This window comes from Larimichthys crocea, chromosome XXI (genome assembly GCF_000972845.2).
Source record: "Larimichthys crocea isolate SSNF chromosome XXI, L_crocea_2.0, whole genome shotgun sequence".
Classification (NCBI taxonomy): domain Eukaryota; kingdom Metazoa; phylum Chordata; class Actinopteri; family Sciaenidae; genus Larimichthys; species Larimichthys crocea.
In genome coordinates, this window is record NC_040031.1 from 16521599 (window position 1) to 16545493 (window position 23895).

The 23895-nt window shown below is 40.3% G+C and overlaps 1 protein-coding gene across 1 annotated transcript; it reads right to left on the minus strand.

Moving 5' to 3' along the window:
• Positions 1–49: 49 nt before the first annotated feature.
• trpm1b (transient receptor potential cation channel, subfamily M, member 1b) lies at positions 50–18685 on the minus strand. The gene is made up of 28 exons (XM_019262623.2): positions 18614–18685; positions 13776–13799; positions 12130–12206; positions 11318–11513; positions 10953–11166; positions 10513–10637; positions 10251–10422; positions 9724–9898; positions 9508–9631; positions 7749–7821; positions 7547–7647; positions 6902–7078; positions 6673–6807; positions 6540–6590; positions 6290–6430; positions 6162–6191; positions 5771–6063; positions 5318–5546; positions 5092–5220; positions 4844–4975; positions 4621–4749; positions 4268–4519; positions 3992–4166; positions 3347–3367; positions 3116–3260; positions 2809–3014; positions 1722–1854; positions 50–1628 (listed from the first exon to the last, which is right to left on the minus strand). The coding sequence occupies exons 1-28, from the start codon at positions 18683–18685 to the stop codon at positions 272–274; spliced, it is 5088 nt and encodes a 1695-aa protein (XP_019118168.2). The 3' UTR covers positions 50–271.
• Between the last annotated feature and the right edge of the window lie 5210 nt (positions 18686–23895).

Genomic DNA, 23895 nt, shown 5'->3' on the forward strand with positions numbered 1-23895 from the left:
GTGGATTTTTACTACTCTGCTCTGGCAACTAACAATTACTTCATGACTGAGAGTTTGGTAATGATTTTTCATAACTCACATTCTATTTTTATCATTATTGTGAAAACAGTTTCATGAACTCAGCCAGTAATGATCGGCAGTCGATCGCAGACCTTTTTATAGTTCTCTGCCTTGCTGGCAGGATTTAGTTCCTCTTCCTCTTAATTTTTTTTCTCATTCTGTTTTATTGTCCTCTGTTGTTGCTTTCACTGAGCCCCTCTCTTTGTGGTTCTCATTTCTTCTCCTGTGCATCATCTTCTCTCTTCAGCTCCTCCATCTTCGTTCCCACATCTTCCCCTGCCACCCTGCAGGCTTCAACAAGGTCTCTCTCGCTGCTAGATGCTCTCGGCTCCTTGTTAACCTTCGAGCACATTGCTTTCCTTTGGCTTTCATTCCAGCTCTGCGACCTGTGAGACGGAATATACTTCACAGTCAGATACTCAGTAGTGTCTGAGAGGTTTCTCTTGGCCTTCATCTTGGGTTGGTCTTCCACAGGTGCTGCTGCTGGAAGCGTTCCCTTTCTTGCTAAAGGAATATGATCAGCCTGATTCTCGTCTTTTTTAGGCTCTGCAGGTGCAGTGCCAGTTTGAAACTGCTGGGCAAGAGTCCTGACTGTTGACACTTTGGGCATGTGACCAAAAGCGCTGGGTTGCACCTGGTACTCTAAGTTTGCTGGCCATTGATTTGGAGTTTTAGCAACTTGCTCCACCATTGATGTGTAGTCTACTTTTTGCAGCACATCATCACCTGGCTCAGCTGGATTGTAGATGATGCTGCTCATAGCTCTCTTCTTTGTGATAGGTGATGTCTGACTTTCAGTAGGGATATTTTTCAATGATTTAGTCCTCTTTGGAGAAGAGGGGCTTCTTGGTGGCAGTTCAGGCTTCTGTTGGGGTTCCTGTGGTTCATCAGGAGGGCTGACAATGATAGTGCTCATAGCTCTCCTCTTATTCAAAGGAGAAGCTGGCTGGTCTTCAACCGGATAGTTTTTCAAGGATTTAGTTCTTTTTGGAGAGGAAGAAGGTCTTAGTGTATCCTTATCCGTCAGTCTATCTAGCAGCATTGTGCTCCCTTGTTTTATGTTCGCTATAGTCTCTTGACTTGAACATATAGAAGCAGGCTTTTGTTCACATGGAGATATGAGAATGTCTACGCATGAACTTGGCCGCGATCTCTCCAAACCACCAACCTCTAAGGTCTGCCCACCTTCCTTTGTGTTGAGAGTACACATACCAGAGGATTGCCGCAGACTCCTCTGTCTTTCTATCGCAGTTTTAGTTGTCTCATCTGTGTCTTTCTGCTTTGCTGCAAACTCCTCCATGTCCATGTTGAAACGGTAAAGACTGTAACCATCAGCACTGTTAATACTACCCTGCCGAAGAAGGGAGGAGTCGCACACAGAGGAGTTTCGTGAATAGGTTCTGGTCAGCTCCAATCTGTCCACCCCTGCAAGTTTTTCCAGGGCGACTGCCATTCGTCCATGGATCTCCTCCAGTTGAGCCAGGCGCAGATCCACCGTCTGCAGGGAAGCCTTCATTGTGTTCTCCCTCTCATTTACCTCTTCCAGACGCATAGACATATTCTCAACTCTGCAAGAACACAAAAGAAACAAACGTTTATCCAAGTATAAACTATAGTCAGCATGGTTAGAAATGTAAGTTACACTTGAAAAACGAGTTCACCTTTCAGAGGTAACCTTGATGCGTTCATCACTGGAGGACTGTTGCTCGTCCTCTTTCTCACGGAAATATTCCTCCACACACTGTTCTTCAAACTCATACAGATTTTTTAGTTCTTCTGGATTCAGCCGAAGCTCTGGTAGAAACAGATCATGACATGGTGTCAGTGTGCCTCAGTCAGGACCAATGCTGTTGTGCAGTGTTGTAGTACTCGAGATCAGTCTTTGTCTCTCAAGACCACTTTTTAAAGGTCTCAGTCTCGGAATTGCAGTTTTACTCGGTCTTGTCTCAGACAAAGAGGATTTGGGATTTTATTTCAAGACAGGTCAAGAACACAACTGTGGGGATATCTCTAGTGTTTTCCATCAATCGCCTAATAAAGTCTGATTTGTCCTCCCAGTTTCATAACGAACTGAAAATATTTTTACACTTCAGGTGGAAATAAGAGTAAAACAAATAAATATTTTTACACTTCAGGTGGAAATAAGAGTAAAACAAATGACGACAAAAGAAACTGTTAAAAAAATTGTTCTACACACTGTAGGATTTAGAGCAAACACAGAGGACAGAGGAGTTCAGGTCAAGATTTAACCATAAGACCACAGGCCAACAGACAAACCTTCTCCAATAAAATGTGATTTCCCTAAACACAAAGAGTTCATCTGTTAAACATCTGTCCAAAAGAAAACACACAACAGTCTGGAAATCCTTGCAATACGCTGACTGCGAAGGCTGCTGAGGTGCAGGCCTTATCCAAAGAGATTTGGAGAATATTAGCTACGTGCTATATGCTGTCTGGATTTGGTCATGACTTAGTCTCGCCCTGCCTTGGTCTTGACTTGGTCTCGATCCCGTAAAGTCTTTGTCTTGTCTCAGTCTCGATACCCTCTGGTCTTGGTCTTGACTACAACACTGCTGTTGTGTAAGTGTATATCTATAGACCACAGTATGACAACATTTAAATTTTTGTGATCCAGGATGAGACTAAATTAAATCACTCTAGGTTTCAAAGTACATCATGCCTGTCATGTAGCCAGTGAAAGGGTGATTTAGTTTGTGCATTTGTTTTGTATCATTAGAGGTGACTAACTGAGTCCACGGTCCTTCTCATCGAGTTCTCCCTCTTGTCTTTTTCTGGCACATCGACGAAACAGCCTGCTGAAGAGAATGTAGAGGTGGCTGAAGATGATGAGAGGTGGCGGCAGGATGGGACGGTCATGAAACGTCATGATCAGCTGATATCTCTGGAACTTCCACACCTGGTTAGAAATGGACTTGACTTCAAAGAAAGTGTTGCTGTAAGACAGGAAACCAAGATCAGTGACTACACCCTCTAAAAGTAGATGTTTCTTGTAAAAAAAATAATAGAGCAGTCAGACATTGGAGCATATATTTACTTGAACACTGCAATGAGCAAGTTGACCAGAAGAATGTTTGCCACCAGGAGGTAACAGGCCATAATAGCAGGTGTGAGCCAGGCACCGGGGATACACGGAGGCAGTTTCTTCCCATCCTCATCATATAAATGTTCACCACATGGAGCTGTGGGGGAAGAAGGTTATAGCTATTTATTCTGAGATTTTTAGCTAACCGATTTGAATTGGATTCTTGACTTGAAGACTACTCACGGTTGATTTCCATTGCATAGACTGGGAGAAATCCCAGGAAAGAGCAGTCACGCAGAAACATGAAAAGCGTTAAAATCAGTAAACACAGGATTTTTATATCATACTTCTGTCAAGGTCAAGCTGATGTCCAACAAACTGTGGACTGATATCAAAATGTTTCTCCAATTTGCTAGTAATCAAACACTATAAATAATAGTGTTTTATATCTCTGGCCTCTTTTTTTCTTTTTTATTATTTGTGGTAAATTTTGAAAAAATATTTTGTATCTTACTTCAATAAAATCAAGAATGTGAGGCTTTTGCAGGAAATCACACACCAGTATATTAAAGAAAACAACAAATAACTGTCCAATCCTGATGGTTTAGACTTTTTCAATAGCTGCTTGTTGCCTTCACCCTGACAGAAGAAACACTGACAGAAAAAAAACTTGAAGGCAGATGATCACAATTAGGGAGATGAGATAATACCATATTGAAGTGAGAGTCTATTATAAAATGTGCCACCAGGGGGAGACAAAGTATTAAGGGATTACAGTGTAATTCATCATTACTAAACATCACAGCATTTAAAATATAGAAATTAATGTAACACTGATCATCTGCCCAGAATCAGGAAACAGAATCTTACTATGAATTCTAGTCTTACGGTCTATCGAGTCCGCAAAAACCTCTCCATAGATCATCCAGTAGGGCATATAGAAAATGTTTCTGGCCAAGCGCCATGTTGGCTCTTCATCAGGGTGCAGGATGGCTTGCCGAGCCACTCCGAAGCTCATAAGCACTACCAGCATGATCACCACAAAGTACATCATATCTATCATCTGAAAGAAAAGTAACAAATATACATTTGATGTGTTGAACTCCTGTTCATCTATTCATATGTATATGTCTGACATGTGAGTTTCACACTAAGTGTTGTTACCATTTTCCCTATCATCATCACATAGGGTCCCAGGTATTTGTTGACTCCAAAGATGTCCAATACGCGGATGTACCAGAAGATGATGTCTATACAGTAGATAACTCTGCCATAGCCCATGTAAGGTTCATGCTGCAGCCGTAACATTAGCCCGATAAGGAAGGTGGAAATGGCAGCCAGGTCTGTGATGTTCCAGTACTCTTCAAGCCACACGCTTATTTTCTGTTTCAGCTTTCCCGGCTCTGACATCAGAATCTAGACACCAGAGTTTAAAGGTTATGAAGATTCCACAAAATATTTTGAACACATAAAATGACTTCAATCAGATCAAAATAATCACATTTAATGGCTTGTACCTGTCTGACTTTTTCTGTGCCAAGTGTGAGGATGTATGCAATAACAGTCCACTCTTGTAAAGATGGCCATCGCTCCATTTTCACCAGGATTATGTAGTTGTATAACATCAAATAGCCCAGATAACAAATCTATTGGAAACAGAAAATACTGGCACACTTAAGTCACTACACTCTTAGTTGTTCTGTTTTTTTAATTCATCTTGTTTACATAAAGGAAACTCACAGTGTTGAACCAGAATTTGGTGAATGGCGCATCATAAAACTCAAAGAACCTCTTTCCAATAGGGACTTTGTGGACATTAGTGCTGCCTTCTTCTTCATCCCCCTTTCTGGAAGTTGTATCAGCATTAGCGTCCTGCAACATAAGATCAAACTCTCTGTTTCAGTTTACCATTTTTCACTCTTGAATAATAAGCATAATACATAAACAGAAAGTGTAAAATAAAGGAATCAGGCAAGATCAACGTGAACCTTGGATTTTGCTTCATCGTCCTTTTCTTTTCCGGTTTCTTTGCCTTCACCTCCATGATAGGATGCATCGTCTCCAAGACGGAAATCCAACAGCAGGATCAGAGGAGGAAAGATGATTCCCAGAATAACCTATAGGAGAAAATATCATCACAATTTTAATTAATTAAAGGTATTACAACTAGTGATGTCTTATCTGTATTATAGTGAAATATTTTGTGATGCCAACCTTGAGGCCAGGATTTTTGCCAATCCTTAAACAGCCCATCCACATGTCAGTGAGCAACATCTGGCTGCATGTGTGGGCAATGAATTCACGTTGCTTAGCAGCCACAGCCAGCTTCAGACAAGTGGAGTTACTCCAGTTAACCAGTTCATATGTTAAGAGTTTCATGGCCACTTGTTCATCATGCTTGTAGGACTGGTCCAACAGCTCATAGGCCAACTGGCCAAATTCTCTGTGAAACAGAGGGGAATAAAAACAATAATGTGTTCATAACACTTCTTAAAAGAGTTTCAGATCACAGAGGAACAACAAAATATGAATTCAAGTATGAGAAGCAGAAGAGCAGATCATTGCATAACAAATATTATAAAGGGAGCATGAGCTGTTTAGAGTTGTGAACATAATCCTTGTGACACAACAACTGAAATTTATGTGAGAGATGTCTCATGCACTGACTTGGAGTTGTTCTCCAGGTCTTGGGAGATGTCATCCACCAGTTCACTCTCCGAACACTCATGAGCCATGGCTTTATACAGTTTACAGGCCACCAGGGCCTTTGCCATAGCTTCTTCTCCACGCTGCCAGAGGAACAACGCCATCTTCTGGCGTTTCATCAGCACCGCCCACAGCATCAGCTCGTGGAAAGGGAACTTGAATCGACAAACCTCAGGGTCATCCACATCAATTTCTACTTCTTCCTCTTTCTTCTTTTTTTGCTTTTTCTTGCCTTTTGTCCTGGGTTCATCATCCTAACAAAATGAAACAATGATGATTCATTATTCTGCTTTCTGTGGGTTATTTTGTTTTAACTACTTGACAGTCTTTTGTTGTGGAAAGGATGCCCCACCTCCATTCCCAGAAGCTTCAGAGCCTTTGGCTGTAAGAAGAGAACAAAACATGAAAATGAATATTAAATGTTATCTAATATTATGAACAAGCCATTATGAAATAATTTTTCTTTTCACCCATGCATACCCTTTTTAGTCCATACAAATTATTGTAGAGGTTGCGGAAAGCCTTCCTTGTATAATTGCTCCTGTAAGCTCCACCCATGAAACACTCCAGCACCAGACCAATATCAATCAAAGTAATTTGATAATCTGGAGGAAGGTTTCCCTGCAGAATCACCAGAATAATATATGATAAAGCAAGTATTTAGCCTGAACTGGTTTGGAATATTATGCATATATATAATAAAATGTCTGATGGGAAATATCATTTTAACCTTTTTCACATCTCGAACCACAGCATTCAGTGTATTAGCAGGGCCAAGTTTCTGAAAGAACAGAGAACAAGGTTAGGAATTTGTGTTTTCATGTTTGTCAGAGCCGTATTTTGCTGCAGTGTGTCAGGCCCACCGTGTTGTATAGCTCCTCTAGCCTGGGAATGGTAAGGAAGTGGTGAATGTTGACCCCATTCTCAAGGAGTAGTTTGACAAAGTCCACTCTGTCCAACACCAGAGCATCCATCATAGCCTGCTCCAGAGAGTTCACCTAAGTAATACATAAGACAGACAAATTATTATCTACACGTTACAGCCTTCATTATGCTGTCATATTTCTCTTTTGTCCCAAACTCCCCTCTTACCCAACGTATCAGCTCCAGCTTCCTGGGGTCTGTTTCCTCTGGAGGTTCAGGCTTTGCTTTTCCCTTCCCCTTCCCCTTCTTTCCCCGGGTTTTGTTACGAGGAGCAGTGGCAGGACTCTTTTGCTTCTCCTGGGTTGGGGCTGCAGAGCCTGCAGTGCTGGCCATGGCTCCGGCAGGCTAATAAGGTAAATAAATAAAACTGTAGCTCCTCTTTAAATAAGCATCAGTATATCAGCCTATTTTTTTGTTACAGTCACACTCTGTTATTTAAAGATGTCCTCATGATATTTTTGAATAATAATTTAGATCTGTGTGTAGACTTCTGTCTAGACTTATGTCCCCCACTTCACAAAAAGTGACAATGTTCAGGCAATGTAGAGTTTGGAGACTTTGGGAGGAAGCTGGAGTACATGCAAAGTCCTTCTTGTCATGTGACGACAGTGTTGACCACTGCACATTATTCTGGCGCAAAGGGCGCAACATCCAAGTGAAGTAACAAAGTGGCACATTTCTGAGTTTCAAATGACTTTTTGATTTTTAACACCAAATTTCTTTCCCTTAAGTATTAAATGCCATACACTGGCAACTGAAGTGCACTTATGTAGAATGATTCATTTACACTATTGAGATGTGAACACCACTCACTGGTAAATTGTGTCCGTAAACAAAGATGTGATTGCGAGCAATATCCACTCTGTTCCAGGCGAGAGCCAAACTGAGCTGGTCAGCTGCTGAAGCGTTTGTGCCTGATGCAAAGAAACAGAAGGACAGAGAAAGAAAGAGAGCAAATATGTAGAAAGAAAACGGTTGCCCCGATGTAATAGTATGCATCATGTTGAGATAATACCTTTTAACAAGGCAGTAAGAATGGCCATTTCAATATCTTGTTGTCCCTCAGAACCCATTCGAAAAACTGTGATCTACATTTGAGGAGGGGGGAAAAAAACGAAAAGAGAAGATATACAGATTTTAAAGTCATGTGCTGCGATGGTGGAATTAATCAATAGCAAAACACAAAATAAATAAAAGAACGAACGAGCAAATTTGTGCAAGGAATGTATTCCCACTTTCACAGTAGCTGTAAACATGTGATGTTGTCAAATGACGAGCGATTTCTTCAGCAGGACCTCTCACTGCAGCACTCTGTGGCTGACCCTTCCAGCACAAATAGCTAATTTACTTGTCAGACAGTGTGATAGGCCTTTCCTTGTTAGAAACTTGACTATATCAAATGAAATTACGCTGAAGGGTCTGTCACATGTGCAGCCATGATAAATGGGATTAGGCTGGCATGAATGTATGGCATGCTGCCAGAGCTGGTCTCGGGATGCATTGATAATAAGCAGCCCGCATCGGTATGAACACTGAAAACTTGTGTTGCTCTTTAGGACAGTTGTAGGGTGTGTTGTATGATTTTTCTGCAAACAGAGAGACTTTTATAACTCCTAATTCGATTAAATGTTATATCCTGGGGTTGCAACACAGCAATTTTTTGCCTCTAAATCAGAGTTTTTATTTGTCTAACCCAGCTGTTCACATGGGATGCACTTAGGATGAGAGGATTATGTGGAGGGTGGGTAGACAGTGACACTAATTCACCTGTAGGTTAGTCATGTCACTTTAGATTAAGAGCAGGCAGCAGTGTGGCCTCTTAGTTGCATGTAAAGAGCTCACACAACTTCTGGTTCTGTCACAATGTCTGGGTTGGGTATCAGCGAAAACTAAATGGTACGTAAAAAGGCCCACAGTGGTATGATCTTAGAAAAAGCAGTTTAAGTTGCTTATCTGAGCACTAGGTCGGCCTAATACACTGGGGATAGAGGATGCAGAGTCGCTCGTGAAGCGATAGCACTCTATGGACTGAAAAAAAGCCTGGAGACTGGAGAGAGAGAGGAACCTGGTTGAGGATTATAGGAGATGGATCCTCTCCTCCATCTGTGTGCTGCATGCTTACTGTGAATAGATGAAGTAAGAGCCGCTGCTAAGCAGGTGATAGTATGAGCTGATCTTTCCCACCCAAATGTATGGAGTCTGGAGATTATATGCGTCGAGTATTACAAACTGCTGATCACATCACTTACGTCTATGGCAATCTGCTGGAAATGCACAAATGTTGTTGCTATTTATGTACCGAGGTCTCCAGAAAACACTTTGGAGAAACAGCTCAGAGATTATTCTGCTATCTGTGAAGACTCTTACCAGGGTGTTTGCTTCATCGTAGAACTGTGAGCTATGTTGTTAGCAGTGAAGTAAACAGTTTAACATTGCAGATCAGAAACCCCACCACCACTTTACAGATGTGTGCTTATATATGAGGGTCGATGATGACCTATAGTAAAGATGCGAATGGCCGAGGGATTACATGACATGCCCCACATGACCATGACAAGAAGGAGAAATGACCAGCATGTTGTGAGGATTATGTTTATTCAATATGTTAATGGAAACACACAGATGAGTGAAATGGATGAATGACGATGGAGACCAGACGTTTCATAGCAAAGCGATGTTTATTTATTGAAACAAACATTCAAACATTCAAACACAACATAATTGTGAAATATTTTAATACCTTTTTTTTTTTTTGCTTTTATTATTCTACTCACCAGTTCCCTTTTCTTCATGCACTCCATAACCATGGTCAGGATCTGCTGTGATTGGCTTTTGCTATAATTGAAAGTCTTCTGAATAGTCACCAGAAGTTGCTCTCTGACATCGTCATTAACCAGACTGGAAGAGGAGATTTAAAGATAGACATTTTTTAACTAGAGGATTAATATATCCTGTAAGTACAGCAAAAGGATAAATGATCTGAATCTCACCCTCCATCCTCTGAGAACTTGTGTGCGAAGGAAATTATGTCAGAAGCTCGGCCGCTGCCATCACACACCACCACGGGGATGGGAGGCTCATCTCTCAGGCTCTCCAGTGCGATGGAGATCACGTTAGGACCTCCTTCCACTATCAGACACACTAGAGGAACCCCCTGACCCAAACCTGGAACACATCCAAAAATAAGTTAGTCCATCTATCCATAAGTTTATCACCCAAAGTGTTTAATTAAGACAACCCAAACTTTGAGAATGACACATGGAAGCAGAACACGTTGATGTGATGCGTGAACAGACAAACCAGAGGAGGGAGGGAGTGAAGTCAGTGGTGACAGCTGAGCATCCCTTTGCTGTCCCTGCCTTATCCGAGCTCCAGGCATAGGATGACAAAGGGAAGCCCACAGGTCACAGAGGAGATCTCCATCCACATGTCCAACAAAACTCTGGCTAACACACTCACACACACCATGGAGGATGCAATATGCTTTATACTGTTTGCAGAAAACTTTGCGACTTACGCGTGTTGATCTTCTGCAGGGAGATGTGCTTCTCCAGCTGCCGACGGAGTTTGACCTCAGAGCCATACTTCCCGCAGGTGCCATTGTCAGTCAGGATGAAGTGTGAGTGGCTGTTGTTGAGCACAGCCAGCTTGCTCAGTGGGTTCGCCATCGTCTGATATGGTCTGTTTACCTGGAAAGAGAAGAAGAAATTAGTTTCAAGAATGTTAGTAAGAGGGAGTGTTTTTTTCAGGAAACTAAATGCAGCTGCAAATGTCCTCACATCTTTTCCAATGAGGTCCTCTTTGTTTTCCAAGATCCCCCATGGAGCGATCCCTATTGCGCACACCTTCCCCCGTGACTTGGAGGAATGGTCCTTTAAGGCATCTCCGACATGACGGATCACCCCTAAGGCGTAAAGAGCAAAATATAGCAACATGAATAATGACTCTTTCAGTGGCCTAATGTGGCTGCATCATGGGACCACAATGTGGTTATTGCACGCAAACTCCACACAGATTGTCATTTGTGATGAATTTTCCCACTAAAGCTCTAATTACAGTGCTTAAACCTGTGACAATGGGTTGGTCAAATCTCTCCTAGGAAATTGAACAATGGGTATTATGTAATGACAATTTAGAGCAACGGTAATCTTCTAATGTCACAAACTGTTATTTGTTAAGTGAACATTAAAAGCATTATCCTGAACCGTGTGCACCCTACCCGTATTGACTCCGCCCGTGAAGATCCAAGCTCCTGTGGTGACGGCAGCTTTGATCAGGCCTTTGCCAAACACTTGCTTGAGTTTGGGCTGGAGGTCAAAGTTTTGGAGACCTCCGTGTACGGAAATGAGCAAGGTGGGGAGCTCCAACTGCCAGTCCTTCACCATCAAATGCAGGAGGTTGTCAGGTTTGGTGTCATAGGAGACTCGAATATACTAGGAAAGAACAGAAGGGGAAGTTATTTCTACTGTCTACTGTAAGTTTTGTGTATTTGAAAGCAACATTACATCCACTAACTTCTCTCCTGCTGTTGTAACCCCTGACAAGACCAGCTATGTAAACACAGAAGTCATTTTTCAGACTCACCATTGCCTTGTTGATGAATCCTCCGCCCTGGAACTCGATTAAGCCAAAGGCGTCTGTTGGGTAGGTCCTGGTGTGCTTGATCACGTTCCATTTATCTTTTGGGGTGTCAATCTGCACCAACTGCTGCGTTTCCTCTACTGAGTTGGCACCAGGAGGGATGGCCACATGCTGCGTTGTCAGCTGACCACAGGCACATCTAGACAGATCACAAATGAAGAATCATTTAGTTAACACGTTAGTCCGGGGGCCCTGTGTGACTGTGTGACCTGGTCTGTGTCGGTTATTCATAGAAATCCCCGAGTTGAGTTGTACTGTCCAGTGTTGCCGAGCGTATGAACCATAAGTAGAAGTGAAAGAGCCAAGTCAAGGGCTGTTGTTTAGTCTGCTCATGAAAGGCTGTGTTTTTTCCTTGAAACACACATTGCACAGTCTTTCATGACTGTACCCATTTCTGGGAAATGCGTGCCTCGAAGAACAAAGGACCGCAACGCCTGGCTGCCCTCAGCCTATTCTCAAAACCCAGGATAGTAATTTTGTCCTACAATACACTCTGAAATATCATTTTTAATCCTGATAAATGTTTTCTTCAAGAAGGGTTAAATCTGAGGCAACTGGACGTGCTTGTAGATCTGTAAAACCTCTCATCCATTCACTGAGATCTTGTGTCATGTCTTCATAGATCTACAAGCAAGTGTGTTTTGGAGGCATGTCATTTCTCATAATAAGTGATAAACACATGTTGCTGTAAACTAAGGACATATATTAAGCACAAATAATGAATAACATTTAAAAGGTAATTTAAAAGTATTTACTTGGTTGGGTCCTTGGTAGGAAATATGTGAATGCATTCTCGCTTGACAAAGTTCCTCTCAATCCAAGCTTTTTGTGCCTGTAAGAGAAAAAATGAAGAGAGAAAAGTAGTGTTAGCTCACATGGTGTCATACCACAGTCACAGGGAGTTCATCTGAATTTAAGTTTCACTATCACGCAATCCCAGCTTAGAAAGATGAAGCTTATTTGCTTCCTGTAAAGGAAGAAGGAGGAAATACAATTAAAGTGAAAACATTTCTGCAGAGCCTTTGAAATACATTTTATATTGTGTGTCACCAGGCAAAAACATTGAACTATCCCCACACACTTTGTCAAAATCCTGCTCTGATTGCTGTCTGATGTTTTTCCAGTGCTGAGTAAAAATAACCTGAGTACAAAGCAAAATTTCTCTGAGGGTCATTGTTGACAGGCCCAATTAAAAGTGAAGCATTGGAAGCAAATGTTTCCAAGCAAACACTTGGAAGTTTAATGGGGGAAAAAACAAACATAATATTTGGCCGTTAATGGCTTAAAACATACAAAATGAATCTATGAATCTGAAGTCAGATGAGTATCAACGAAAGACCATAGATGAATTCTAGTGTTGTGAACTGTAATCAGTTTTTATGGCACAGTGCAGTTACTGTTCTTTTCTCTCTTTATCTGCACAAATGACCTCAGTCAGCTCGGAGGTGCTGCAGGGCAGCTGCAATACCACAAACACACAAACTATCCCGAACTGTTCTGCGTAAAGAAAAACATCTTTTGTGTGTCTGCATGGAAATATTCAGATTATATTAGTAATAAAGACAGCAGATATGATTTGATGCAAACCTTGTAATTTCTTTTGAAGTGAGCATCTGCAAACATGTTTGATCAGGTTTAAAGTCTTTTACTACCTGTCTACACACTGCAGATATGTATTGTTAATTTACCTGTTAAAATAGACACTGTGTTCTTTTCATATATATATTTTTTACTACTTATAATTGCTATTTTATCATACTTTAATAGTTTTTTTATCCACACGTTTCATCCTTGCATTCACATAGAAATAAAGCCTCTTTTCTGCATCTATTTTGTGTTACCTGCAACCTGCTGTCCTCCCCAGATTAATTAAAAAAAATCATTTCATTTTCGTGTCACTTCAAAGCAGCCATCTGATAATCACTTGGTTGAGTAGATGAAATCAGTATGATTTGCTAAATGAGTAGTAGATAGTAGTAGGTACAGCAGATTTCACTGTGTTCCTTTTTTAGACTATTTAGTTGCATTTTTTTGTTTGCCTTCATGTTTTTGTATTTCCTTTTCTGATTGTTTGTATGAATATGATTTGCCTACAGATACCACATAAACTTGAAATGCCTTTACCTAGGTAGGTTTCTGCTAGAATGTTACCATCTTTTTGTATTTTCAAAAAATACAAGGTACAATGCGGTTGTTGCTGTCTGTCATGGCTCAGCAGTTTTCCATCTCCGTGCTATTATGCGTCATTAGAGAAGCCTGTTCACATTCACCACATCTGACTAATTCTGTCATAAACGCAAAACTTGAAATTAAAGTTTTAAAGTGCAGTTACAGTAGAGCTGCAGTTACAGAAAGTCAATACACTTACATACAATCTTCTGTCCGAGCTGTGGGCTCCTACCTCTAGTGCTGCTGGAGGTAAAGCCTAGAGAGCAGAGTGGAAGTCTACAGTCTGGTGCTCCTCCACAAGAGCCTTCTCCTTCTCCCAGTTGAGTGCTCTCATTGAATCCCACAAGACATGAAACTTCTTCACTTTATGAGGGCCGGTTAATATAATGAGCATGTGAGCAGGGTCTTTGTTCGCCCAAGTCTCATGACTCCAGTTCAAGGTAATCCTTTTGGGAGTCCCATGACCCCTTCTCCATGCCCACAGGGTATTTTCATCCTTCGCTTGAACAAGGCACAATAAATCTGCTTTGATAACCGGCCCCTAATCTCCCAATTTGTTGAAAACTCTTTTCTTTGTGTTCACTTCACAGTGTGGAAGATCTTAGCTTGTGTGAGGAGCAGACTGGCTAACCTAAAAGCACTGCAGTCTCGTTCAGAAGCTCCCCAGTTTTTCATTAGAACATTTCACCCCCTCCAACTACTTTGATTTCGATCCAATTTGCATAATTGAGAGAATTGGATGCAGGCATTCTTTTGGAAGGCGCCTTGTTAAGACGTGACTGGGCTCCAGTTGGGGGCAAGGTCAGTCAATGCTAATTGCAGTTAATCTCTATTTCCACCCACCATGTTTTTGTAGGAGAAAAGAAAACTCAACACACCAGCTATTTAATATTCCCTTAATCTTGCTTTTTGGCATTTGAAAACTACCGACTGCTGTCTGATATGCAACATTTTAAACCGTAGGCTAAAACTGATCCTTCAGATATCAATAGGCTTCTGTTTGGGTGGTGAAAAGTCAAAGCTGACCTATTCAGATGTGTTTTAAATGTTTATCATGAATGTTGGACTTATGTGCATAATAGCGAGAGGGAGGCATTAGGTGAGCTCGAAGCTGAGACCGGGGGTTAACAAGCACATCCATTTAAAACCTTCCTTGTGTGAAATGGTTTGATAAGTGCTCCTTTTATGGTTGAAGTGAGCAGTTTGAGTCTGGCTGTAACTCACAGAGAAAAAGACAAGAGAGGTTGGTGCTTGATGACTCAAAAAGACAGGGAGAGAAAAAGCCTAACACTCCTCCATCGCCCCATCATTCGCCCCTCTCCAAAAACAAGAAAAGCGCATGTGGGCTGCTGTTAATTGCAGCCGAAGAAAACAAAGTGCATTTCCAGAAGGGTTTGGTGAGCATGACGCAGTTATTTCAGCGTACTTAAACTCATTAACAACAGCAATTAAGACCAAAATCCAGTCAGCAACCAGCTGCCTCGTTAAGACCTGCCTTTGAGCATTTAGCAACAAAAAATCTTGAAGAATTAGATACTGCAGGATCAGGTTGTGTCACACCAAGCAAATTAACAAGACTTAAGACAAGCCCCCGGAACAATAAACAACATTCATTCCAACATGCTGAATTTCCTGAGAAAACGGTCGTTCAAAACAAAAGACAATTGTGTGAGGTGGAAGTTATAATTGCTGGATTGCTGAAGAGGACACAGAAACAAAGTCTGGCTATTGCATGTGACTAAAATGCCTTTTCTTTACAGTGCAGTAGTATTTGTGTAAATCAAGACACATACAGTCCACTTACACTCTGTACCATACATTCATGCCTTTTCACACCAGAATCACATGGTTCTGGTCTCCTGACCCAGCTTAGTGAGCAACCAGATCACAGCAAATTTGTTCCAGTGCTGCTATAATTACACGGGCTATTCAGCTCCAACAGTCATAAGGAAAAAGGTATGACGACTGCTGTATATCTGTGCGGTCCTATCTGACCTCGTCAATTTCAGCACATATTTGAACACATACGGCGTTTACAGGTCGCTTTGTGCTGAGTTCAGTGAAAACTCTATGTGTCATTTACGTCATTTAATCTGAATATTGTAGTAATGATGGACTTCACACAACAAAAGCCTCATCAGCACAAGTGAAATGGATCAGAAAGGATTTGGGGGTCCTAATGGAATGTGATGTCACCAGGGTTGAAGATAAAAGCAACTAATTGCTCGGCTTTGGTATTCAATGGCGACGTGGTTAGAGCCTGATGCATTGTGACAGGAAGGAAAGCCACGTAGACTCCTTTACTGTGTAAAAATATATTCCAGGCCCATGGTCAATCCCACGTGGACTGAATAAAAAGCCGCCTTTTACACATTTTTACTCGAGGGGAAACTTTGGGACAAAGCGACACGCTCGAGTCATAGGCTCTGGATAGGCAAACTTGCATCAGCTGTGAAACTAACTGTTTTCCTTCAGCCCTGTTTGTAAATGCACTCATTGTCCTCCTGAGTTTGAAAATCCAGTTAGCCATCACATGAGTCCAACATGTCACTGATTATCCCCAAGAGTTGAGGGAGTCATAAGACGTGTTTTAAAGCTGCTGTTTTTCTCTGCGTGTCCCACCCTCCCCCCCAAAGAAAAAGTCTGACCGAAAAAGAGACGTGAAGAGAATGAAATTATATATAAAATCAGGGGATCAAAAAAAAAAAGGGGAGTATAAAATCATTTTTGTAGTGGCAGAGATGCATTTTCCAGCATGGAAACAGGTAATAACCTAATAATTCTAAATCTTACAGATCCATAGAACATGACAGCAGGTCACCCAACAGTTTGAATGCTTTTACATGCTTTTATGTAAATGTTAGACATTTTTTCACATTCATATTTATATAAAACAAGTAACACTGCAACGCTCAATTAACAGATGAGATCTGAAGTGTTTGTATACGTGCTCATATAAGTATAGAGTCAACTAACGTCCAATCAGTAGAAAATATTTCATCTTGTTTCGTCATGTAATTGTATGTGGTGTAGTAGCAGAATTAAGGCAATTTCCCTATAATATTTATTTAGTTTGATTCATATTTTAGCTAAGTTTAAGTAGCTAGAAACCCTTTGAACCTAACTAACGTCATTACTTGTTTATCTTTTTTACAAGCTCAGACCTTCACACACACACAGAGGCCTTCTGTAATGTAACCTATCACCCTGCAGTCTGAGACATTTCTGCTTAATCTTGACCTAAATCCTTTTTAAGGATTCTTGGTCCTCACCTGACTTGAAGCCCATCGCACAGTCATATGATGCGACAAACCCAGACTGAAAATCGTAAAATTTGTTAATCACATTTAGACTGATTTAGTTCCCTTTGCAGTTTTTATTGTTAATTTTGTCTAGGCACGGACTGAAATAATGTACACTTGTCAGGCTGCAGAAGCTTTTAGGCCATTTCTTTTCCCAACTAGTGAGCAGTAAACTACTAATTCTCAGTAAAAGAGGTAAGAGGTCATTTCTTTTGCCGTTGAACAATGTTACTAGACAGCACAGATGAAGATAAATTCTTTAGTAAGTTTATTTATGACAAAAACATAATCATATGAACATTAACTGAATGTTCTCTTTGTTGGATGATCCTGAGGCTCTCAACTAGCGTTAAAGATATTGCCTTTACTGTTTCTGATTTAATATACCATGGATAAAAAAATAAATCCTTTTTCATACCATGACCCGCTGTGAATAATTAAATCCACGCCTATCACTTGTATAAAGCAGATGAGTGCATGATTAAAGACTATCATAACAACATGACCAAAAATTTATGATCAGAAGGAGAAAAAAAAAGGACAATATTATCTCTCAGTCTGGTCTGTGCAGCCAGTGAGTTTATATTTAGCAACATATCCGATCTCATTAAAAGTGCAGCGGTATTCAGCTCAGAGCCATGACATTGCTGATTGCTTTACAGAGTAAAACCTCGTATAAAACGGCTGTGGATTATACAAAGAATATTAATCTCACTAAATAATGCCTGCTGTAATTTATGGAAACCCATCACGCTGAATTCTTTTACTGTCAGTGTCAGATATACTGTTGAAATATGCATCATAGGTCGGGCTGATTTGGCTACATGATGAACATTTTTCCTAAAACAAACATATTTACACCAACATGTTGATGTTTATTATGCATATGGGCCATATGTAAACTACAAATAATGAATTTATCTCACTGTTTATTTTCCAGTTTTATTGTTTTTATGGAGTTAAAGAGGTTTTTCAAATGGTTTCTGTTTACTTAACCTTTATTTTCTTTTTTCAAATTTGATAAATAATGAATAGAAATATATAAATAAAAGTCACTTCTTAGTGTGTGTGTGTGTGTGTGTTTGTGCTTTAATCCCAGCATATACTACTCATTGGATTGGGAGTTGAAGCATGCATGTACATAAAAATCTTTCTTGCTTTCAAGGACATGTCAATAAGAGTGTGTTAATCACATGAAAGCCGACTTTAGAAAGATATAAAAGTCCATAATCTGTCAGGGTCCATAGTCCATACTGGGCCATTATGAAGGATTAAAGTGCAGTACTGGAGTGAGTGGCTGCTGAAGCCTAGCTCAGCTTCAAACACCACTTAGCAGTAAGTTTGCAGGGCTTGGAGTGCAGACCATGTGCACGTAAATATACGACCAGCGGTCCTGAATGGTGCATGTCATTATGCCGGACAAAGGGGCTCTGAAATGATTGGTTAGGAACTGATGTAGACAGCCCATAGTAATGGATCCATGTGACATGCTGTGCAACATAAGTCATATGTTTTCTGGATAGAAAAAGTTAAAATGATTTTTAAAAAATAAGCTAAAGTGTAGTCATCCTTCATTTATACAAAAGTTTTTTTTACACCAAACATTGACTTTTAATGAATATATTCAACAAATATATTTCAGGGGAAACACGAAAATGTCATTACACAAATATTTTCAAGGTAAGTGAAAACAGTCCAGGCTAGATCCAACTCAGTAAGGTAGCAGAGAATCACCTGTTGAATGTGACTAGAACAAGTTTCATCTTACCTTCTGCGAACCGGATTGAGAGCGTTTCAAGGAGGACCGTCTAGTGGCGGTATTCGGGCCCTTGTTATCCATGTTGAAGACTTATAATTTAAATCAAGTTGAACAGGATCCTCAAAGACTTGCAACAGGTCAGGGTTCAGTAGCAACATCAGCATTAGATACAGAGAGAAACCCTAGATACCCACTACAGAACCAAGGCATGGCAGCAACCTCTGCATTCACACACAAAAAAAAGAAGATCAAAGTTTCACATCATTAAAGGTTTCAGTGCTTCTCTCGTCTCTCTGCAGCTCAGTCGCAACTGACAAGACAGAGATCCCATCCAGGGATATAAATCACTCGATGACACACTTGACACATAGACACTTTTCCTCTGCCGGGCATCCCATAATCAGGCTTAATGCAGCCAGCTCTTACGAAGCCTAAGAGTCTAATGGATAGAGATTTAATAAATGGTTATTGAAGGTAAATCTACTTTGGCACAACACAACCCCAAAAAAGGCTTAGAGAGACCATTCAAGCTGTGAGGCTAAAGTTAGTCGGCCGAAAGCCAAAGGTTGTCCCACCAGATGAGACTCAGTGTGTCTGACAAAGAAGACAGAAGTGTACCATCAGGGTGCAAACAGAGGCAAACGGCACACTTTCTACCAACAGTACTGTTAAACTCATTCAGATTTTTTGTTACCAGAGCAAAAAAGAAAAAAAAAAGCAAAATACCATGTTGTCCCATTAGGATTTTGTTACCATTAGAATACAGCACAATATAATGTATAGTGAATTTAATCTCTCATTTCCATTTGATGGGAACATTTTAAATGTAGTTTTGTTCCACATAAAGTAGTACGATTTAGAGCAGCTTGATGTTAAGTATTGTTAAGAGTTTGACCTCTTATATAATACCAACAAAAATTAAGGAAAGTGAAATTATTAAAGCTTAATCCCACATTGCTTTACCCTGACCAAAAAGACCTACATTTTTTGCTATTCATTAACAGAGCTTGGGATATATAAAAAAAATTAACAGCATTAGCAGTGGTTTATAGCATTACTTAATGCAGACCAACTGTAACTTCTTATGCAATGTTATTATGACTTTGTTATTTCTACTGGATGTTCAGCTGAAGAGAAAATGTGATGTTTAAGTGCCTCAGCTCCTAAATTTATGAACCTAAACTACATGCCGCCTTAGTGCAGATCTGTTACAGGGTGTAACACACATGAAAGGAACCAAGTGTGGAAGATTTATCTTGACTGGACTTGTTCTTTTTTATCAAATGAAACATATCTGAGCTGCAAAGCTGTCAGGTTTTAGTCCATTTATACAGACAAATGATATCCAGCAACTCCCTCTACTGGATACTAAGAGGAATGGTTATAAAAGGGGGAATAAGTAATGGTTTTAAATCTGATCCCCAAGCTGACCTTGTCTAAATTACAACAAAACCAACAGTTCCCAGAGTGATACCGTAGTTCAGTTTTTAATGACTGATCCACCACTCGGACAGTGGGGTTTATAAGGATAAACAAAATCCTCCTGTTCCTAAATGTAAGCTCACAGAGGCACATTGTGTAAAGCTAAACGGCAGCAGAACCATGTGTAAGTGCAGCAAAGAGATCCTACTAATCCACAAATCCACGTATCTGCTGTGCTGCTGTCAACTGATTCTCATCAACCCACAGCCTTACTTGTTTTTATCAAAGAAGAAAGTCGGATGACAGATGAACTTGGCAGAGAGTCTTGGAAAAACAACAAACAACAAAGAAGTCCGTGAATGAATGATTAATTTTTCTACTCCATTCCCAGCCATGTGTCTCCTTATTGTCTGCCTCTAAGAATGGATAATGCGTAATTTCTCCTAGTAAGCAGACACAAATGAGCTTTATCATCTGTTAGTGGCTTTGCATCTATCAGTGGAGGAGATTATTTGTCTCCAGAAGGAGGTAGAGCAGTGAATGGAGCAGAAGCAAGCAGGGATATTGATACAGAAAGTGAGATAAAAACATAAAAACAGAGGAGATTTATCACATACACGAGACAAAGTTTAAAAACAATCAGATAGAAATGAAAATTTTAACTATGATGGGCATAGATTAACCAGAATATTGCACGTATAAATATATTATGTGCAATAATCTGGTGCAATGTGTAACAATTGTCTGCAATATTCCAATTTTACTGGTTTTAGCCTATTGGTTGCATCATTTTTATTGTTTGTCTGTATTGGTTCTATCAGATATTTTGTGACACTTGTCTATTATTTTTATTGTTACATGTATAAACATTGACATTCTAAAAATGTGTATATCTTGCCTTTATTGGTGAAGCCATACTTGCTGCAAATGTGGTTGGTACTTTGGATTTTTTATTTTTTTTATGTTGGTTATATACAGCTGACACTGGCGGATCTGTTCTGCACACACTCTAAGTTGTAACAAAGAGCAGGACACTGAACCCCACAAAAATTACAACAGGATGCCGATGTGATAATGTGTGTAATATTTCATGTAGATCCAACTGACAAGCTCAGTTCAGTTCAGTTTTATAAGTCATAACAAAAGTTATTTCATGATACTTTCTATATAGAACAAGCAAGCACTTTGTGACGGTGGCAAAGAAAAACTTCCTTTAAGAGGCAGCTATCAGACATCACTGAACATATTGTTGGGGAAGATGGCGAGTGTGTCCAAATGTTTTAAAATGATGCTGGTAATTAAAATAATAAACATGTGAATTCATAGAATCAGAATCACTGACAGAGTCATTCAAATACAAGCTTTGATAGGGTTCATCTAACAGCACCTTGCAGTACACAATGTGCTGCAAACCTCCGACTTACTTGAAAATCTGCAGGCACGAGTGTTCATGGAGCAGAGAGTTCCCAACTTCAATCACAAGAGGGCGCTCAGACATCTTGTATGGTCAGGGACTCTAAGCATATCCTGACACTGTCTCACAGGGTCACAGAGTGGTTTTAACAACTCAACTTCAACTCAGTCAGGTCATCTGTAAGTGATCCATGAATACAGAACCACAAGCATAAATGTGCAAACGCAAACAGAGAAGGTGCTCTGGTTTTTATATTTTAGACTCCTGTTTTTACTCAAACTCAATTTACCCTCAGTTGGTTTTACTTGATAATTTGTAAATGTCTTATGTGACTAATGTCATCTGTTAAGCCAGATGGGATAAAGCCAACAGCTGGAGAGCAGGTTAGGGTGAAACAGCTTCCACATGTGATACCCTGGAAGGAGACACCGTTCAAGGAAGAATACGTTTCACTTTGTGCACATCGAACTGTGTTGTGGAAGCCCTTCTTTGTTTCTGGAAAGTGGTTAGAGGCACCACCCCTGGCAAGAAAACCCAAACATTTAAATGTACTGAACACGAGGACTGCAAAATCCCTGCATGTAAAAAACACACACACACACACCAAACAAAAGCATCTACATCTGCTTTTGTTTGAGAGTGTGCTTGTTTTTATCAAGGTGATCCGCCGTGACCTACGGTAACATAACAATAAAAGTTGTGTGTTTTTGACTCAGCTTGTGTTTCCTCTGGTTGCTAAGGTAATAAGACTACACCCTCACCTGAGACCTTGGTGCTCCAGGTGTATGAAGTCCCTCAGTACTACAGAGGAGGCAAATACACTCAGCTGATAATAACATACACACAGTTGGAAAAAATATATATACTACACTATAGAGATAAGATAATCCAGAGATGATGTTCGAATGTTGACATTTCATCTCTCTTGACAGACTCTAAGGCACTGTCTGAACTCAAGGGCAGGAAATGGTCTTTAGTGGTTTGTTTGTGCGTGGTTCATGTTAGGACATGTTCTCTCTGCATGTGCAGGGAAGCAACTCCAGCTCCCCACATAATAAGCACTTATTAGACGTGACCCAGTAAAAACCTGATTTGTATGTCATTAATCCGACAAAAGGATATATTAAAGAGGTGGGGGACACAGTCATGGATATAAATTAATTATGAGATACAGACAATCAGACACATCTGCATGCCTGGGTGTAACAAAGATGAAGAATGAATAATACATTTGAGGTTATTTGTAGTTCATACTTTATACGTTTTGTGCTGGTGTGAACTTCTACGGCTAATTTCGCGCATTTAGTTACTTTTCAGATTCAGAAGACAAATAGACTAAAATATACTAAAAAATAACTGTATATAGTGTAGCTGTTACAGTAGCAGTAGCTACAATTGTGAAAAAATGATACGTACACATTAGTATCAACATTCTAATACTGGCTTTTACTTTTGATACTTTAATAAGTACCGGTAAGTATTGTTATGAATACATTTTGCTGTAATATAAATAATACTTTTACTATTTTTTTTTGTACTGGTATGTCACTACTTTCCTTTTTCCTGTTTATATTGTACATAACATAACCAGAGTCATTCTCTTACATTCTGCAATATACTATTCCAGGTCTGTTCATACAGTACATATCATAGTATGTTATATTGGTACTTCTGTTTATCTATATACTTGTATAGCCCCTCTTTAGGCAGAGGACTCACCAATGTCAGAAAAAGGAGAGCTCAAGGAGAGTATAATTGCATAAGCAGTAGTGTTGAGACATAGGTCTTCCTGAAGGTTACAATAACACTGATGCCACAATTTGTTTTAATGTTTATAGGTGTGGTCCCTCTGTACTCAGCTGTCAGCACAAAATGGATTTTAAGGAAGTATACAGGAAGAAGGCGTGGCAGACTACGGGTCTGCTGGAGGCTAACAACTTCACTGTTGAGCACCATGGCAAGCTTATGCACACCCAGCTGTCTGCTTCTGCTGGCGGACTGGCTCATTGCACACCACTAGAGCAAAACTGTTCCTGGAAACTTGTCCCTGGGGAGAAATGCATTCCATGAATATCCTGCTTGGTGCAGCTTAACGACCAACCATGTACATATCTCTGTTCTGCTCCTCGATGAGTGCATGCTGGCGTAAATTACTTCCAAAACTGACCTGGGGCCCACGCAACGGTTAGCGGGGGGTTCCATGTGCTACAGTGAAGCTGCAAAAGAGAAACTCTCGTGACCTGCAGGAAGTTACTCCAGCAGCTGACTCCATTTCACAATATGTCATACTGAACTGAACAGTGGTTCAGGATGGGAGAAGTTTCATAAACCTCCATCTTTGTGATTGCAGTGTCTGTGCTGTCAGAGGGGGAAGCACATAATCCTTTCCCAGGCAGCAGTGAAGCAGATCTTTCTCACTGGAGGAGGAGGAGGAGGCAGCAGCGGGGGTGTTGAG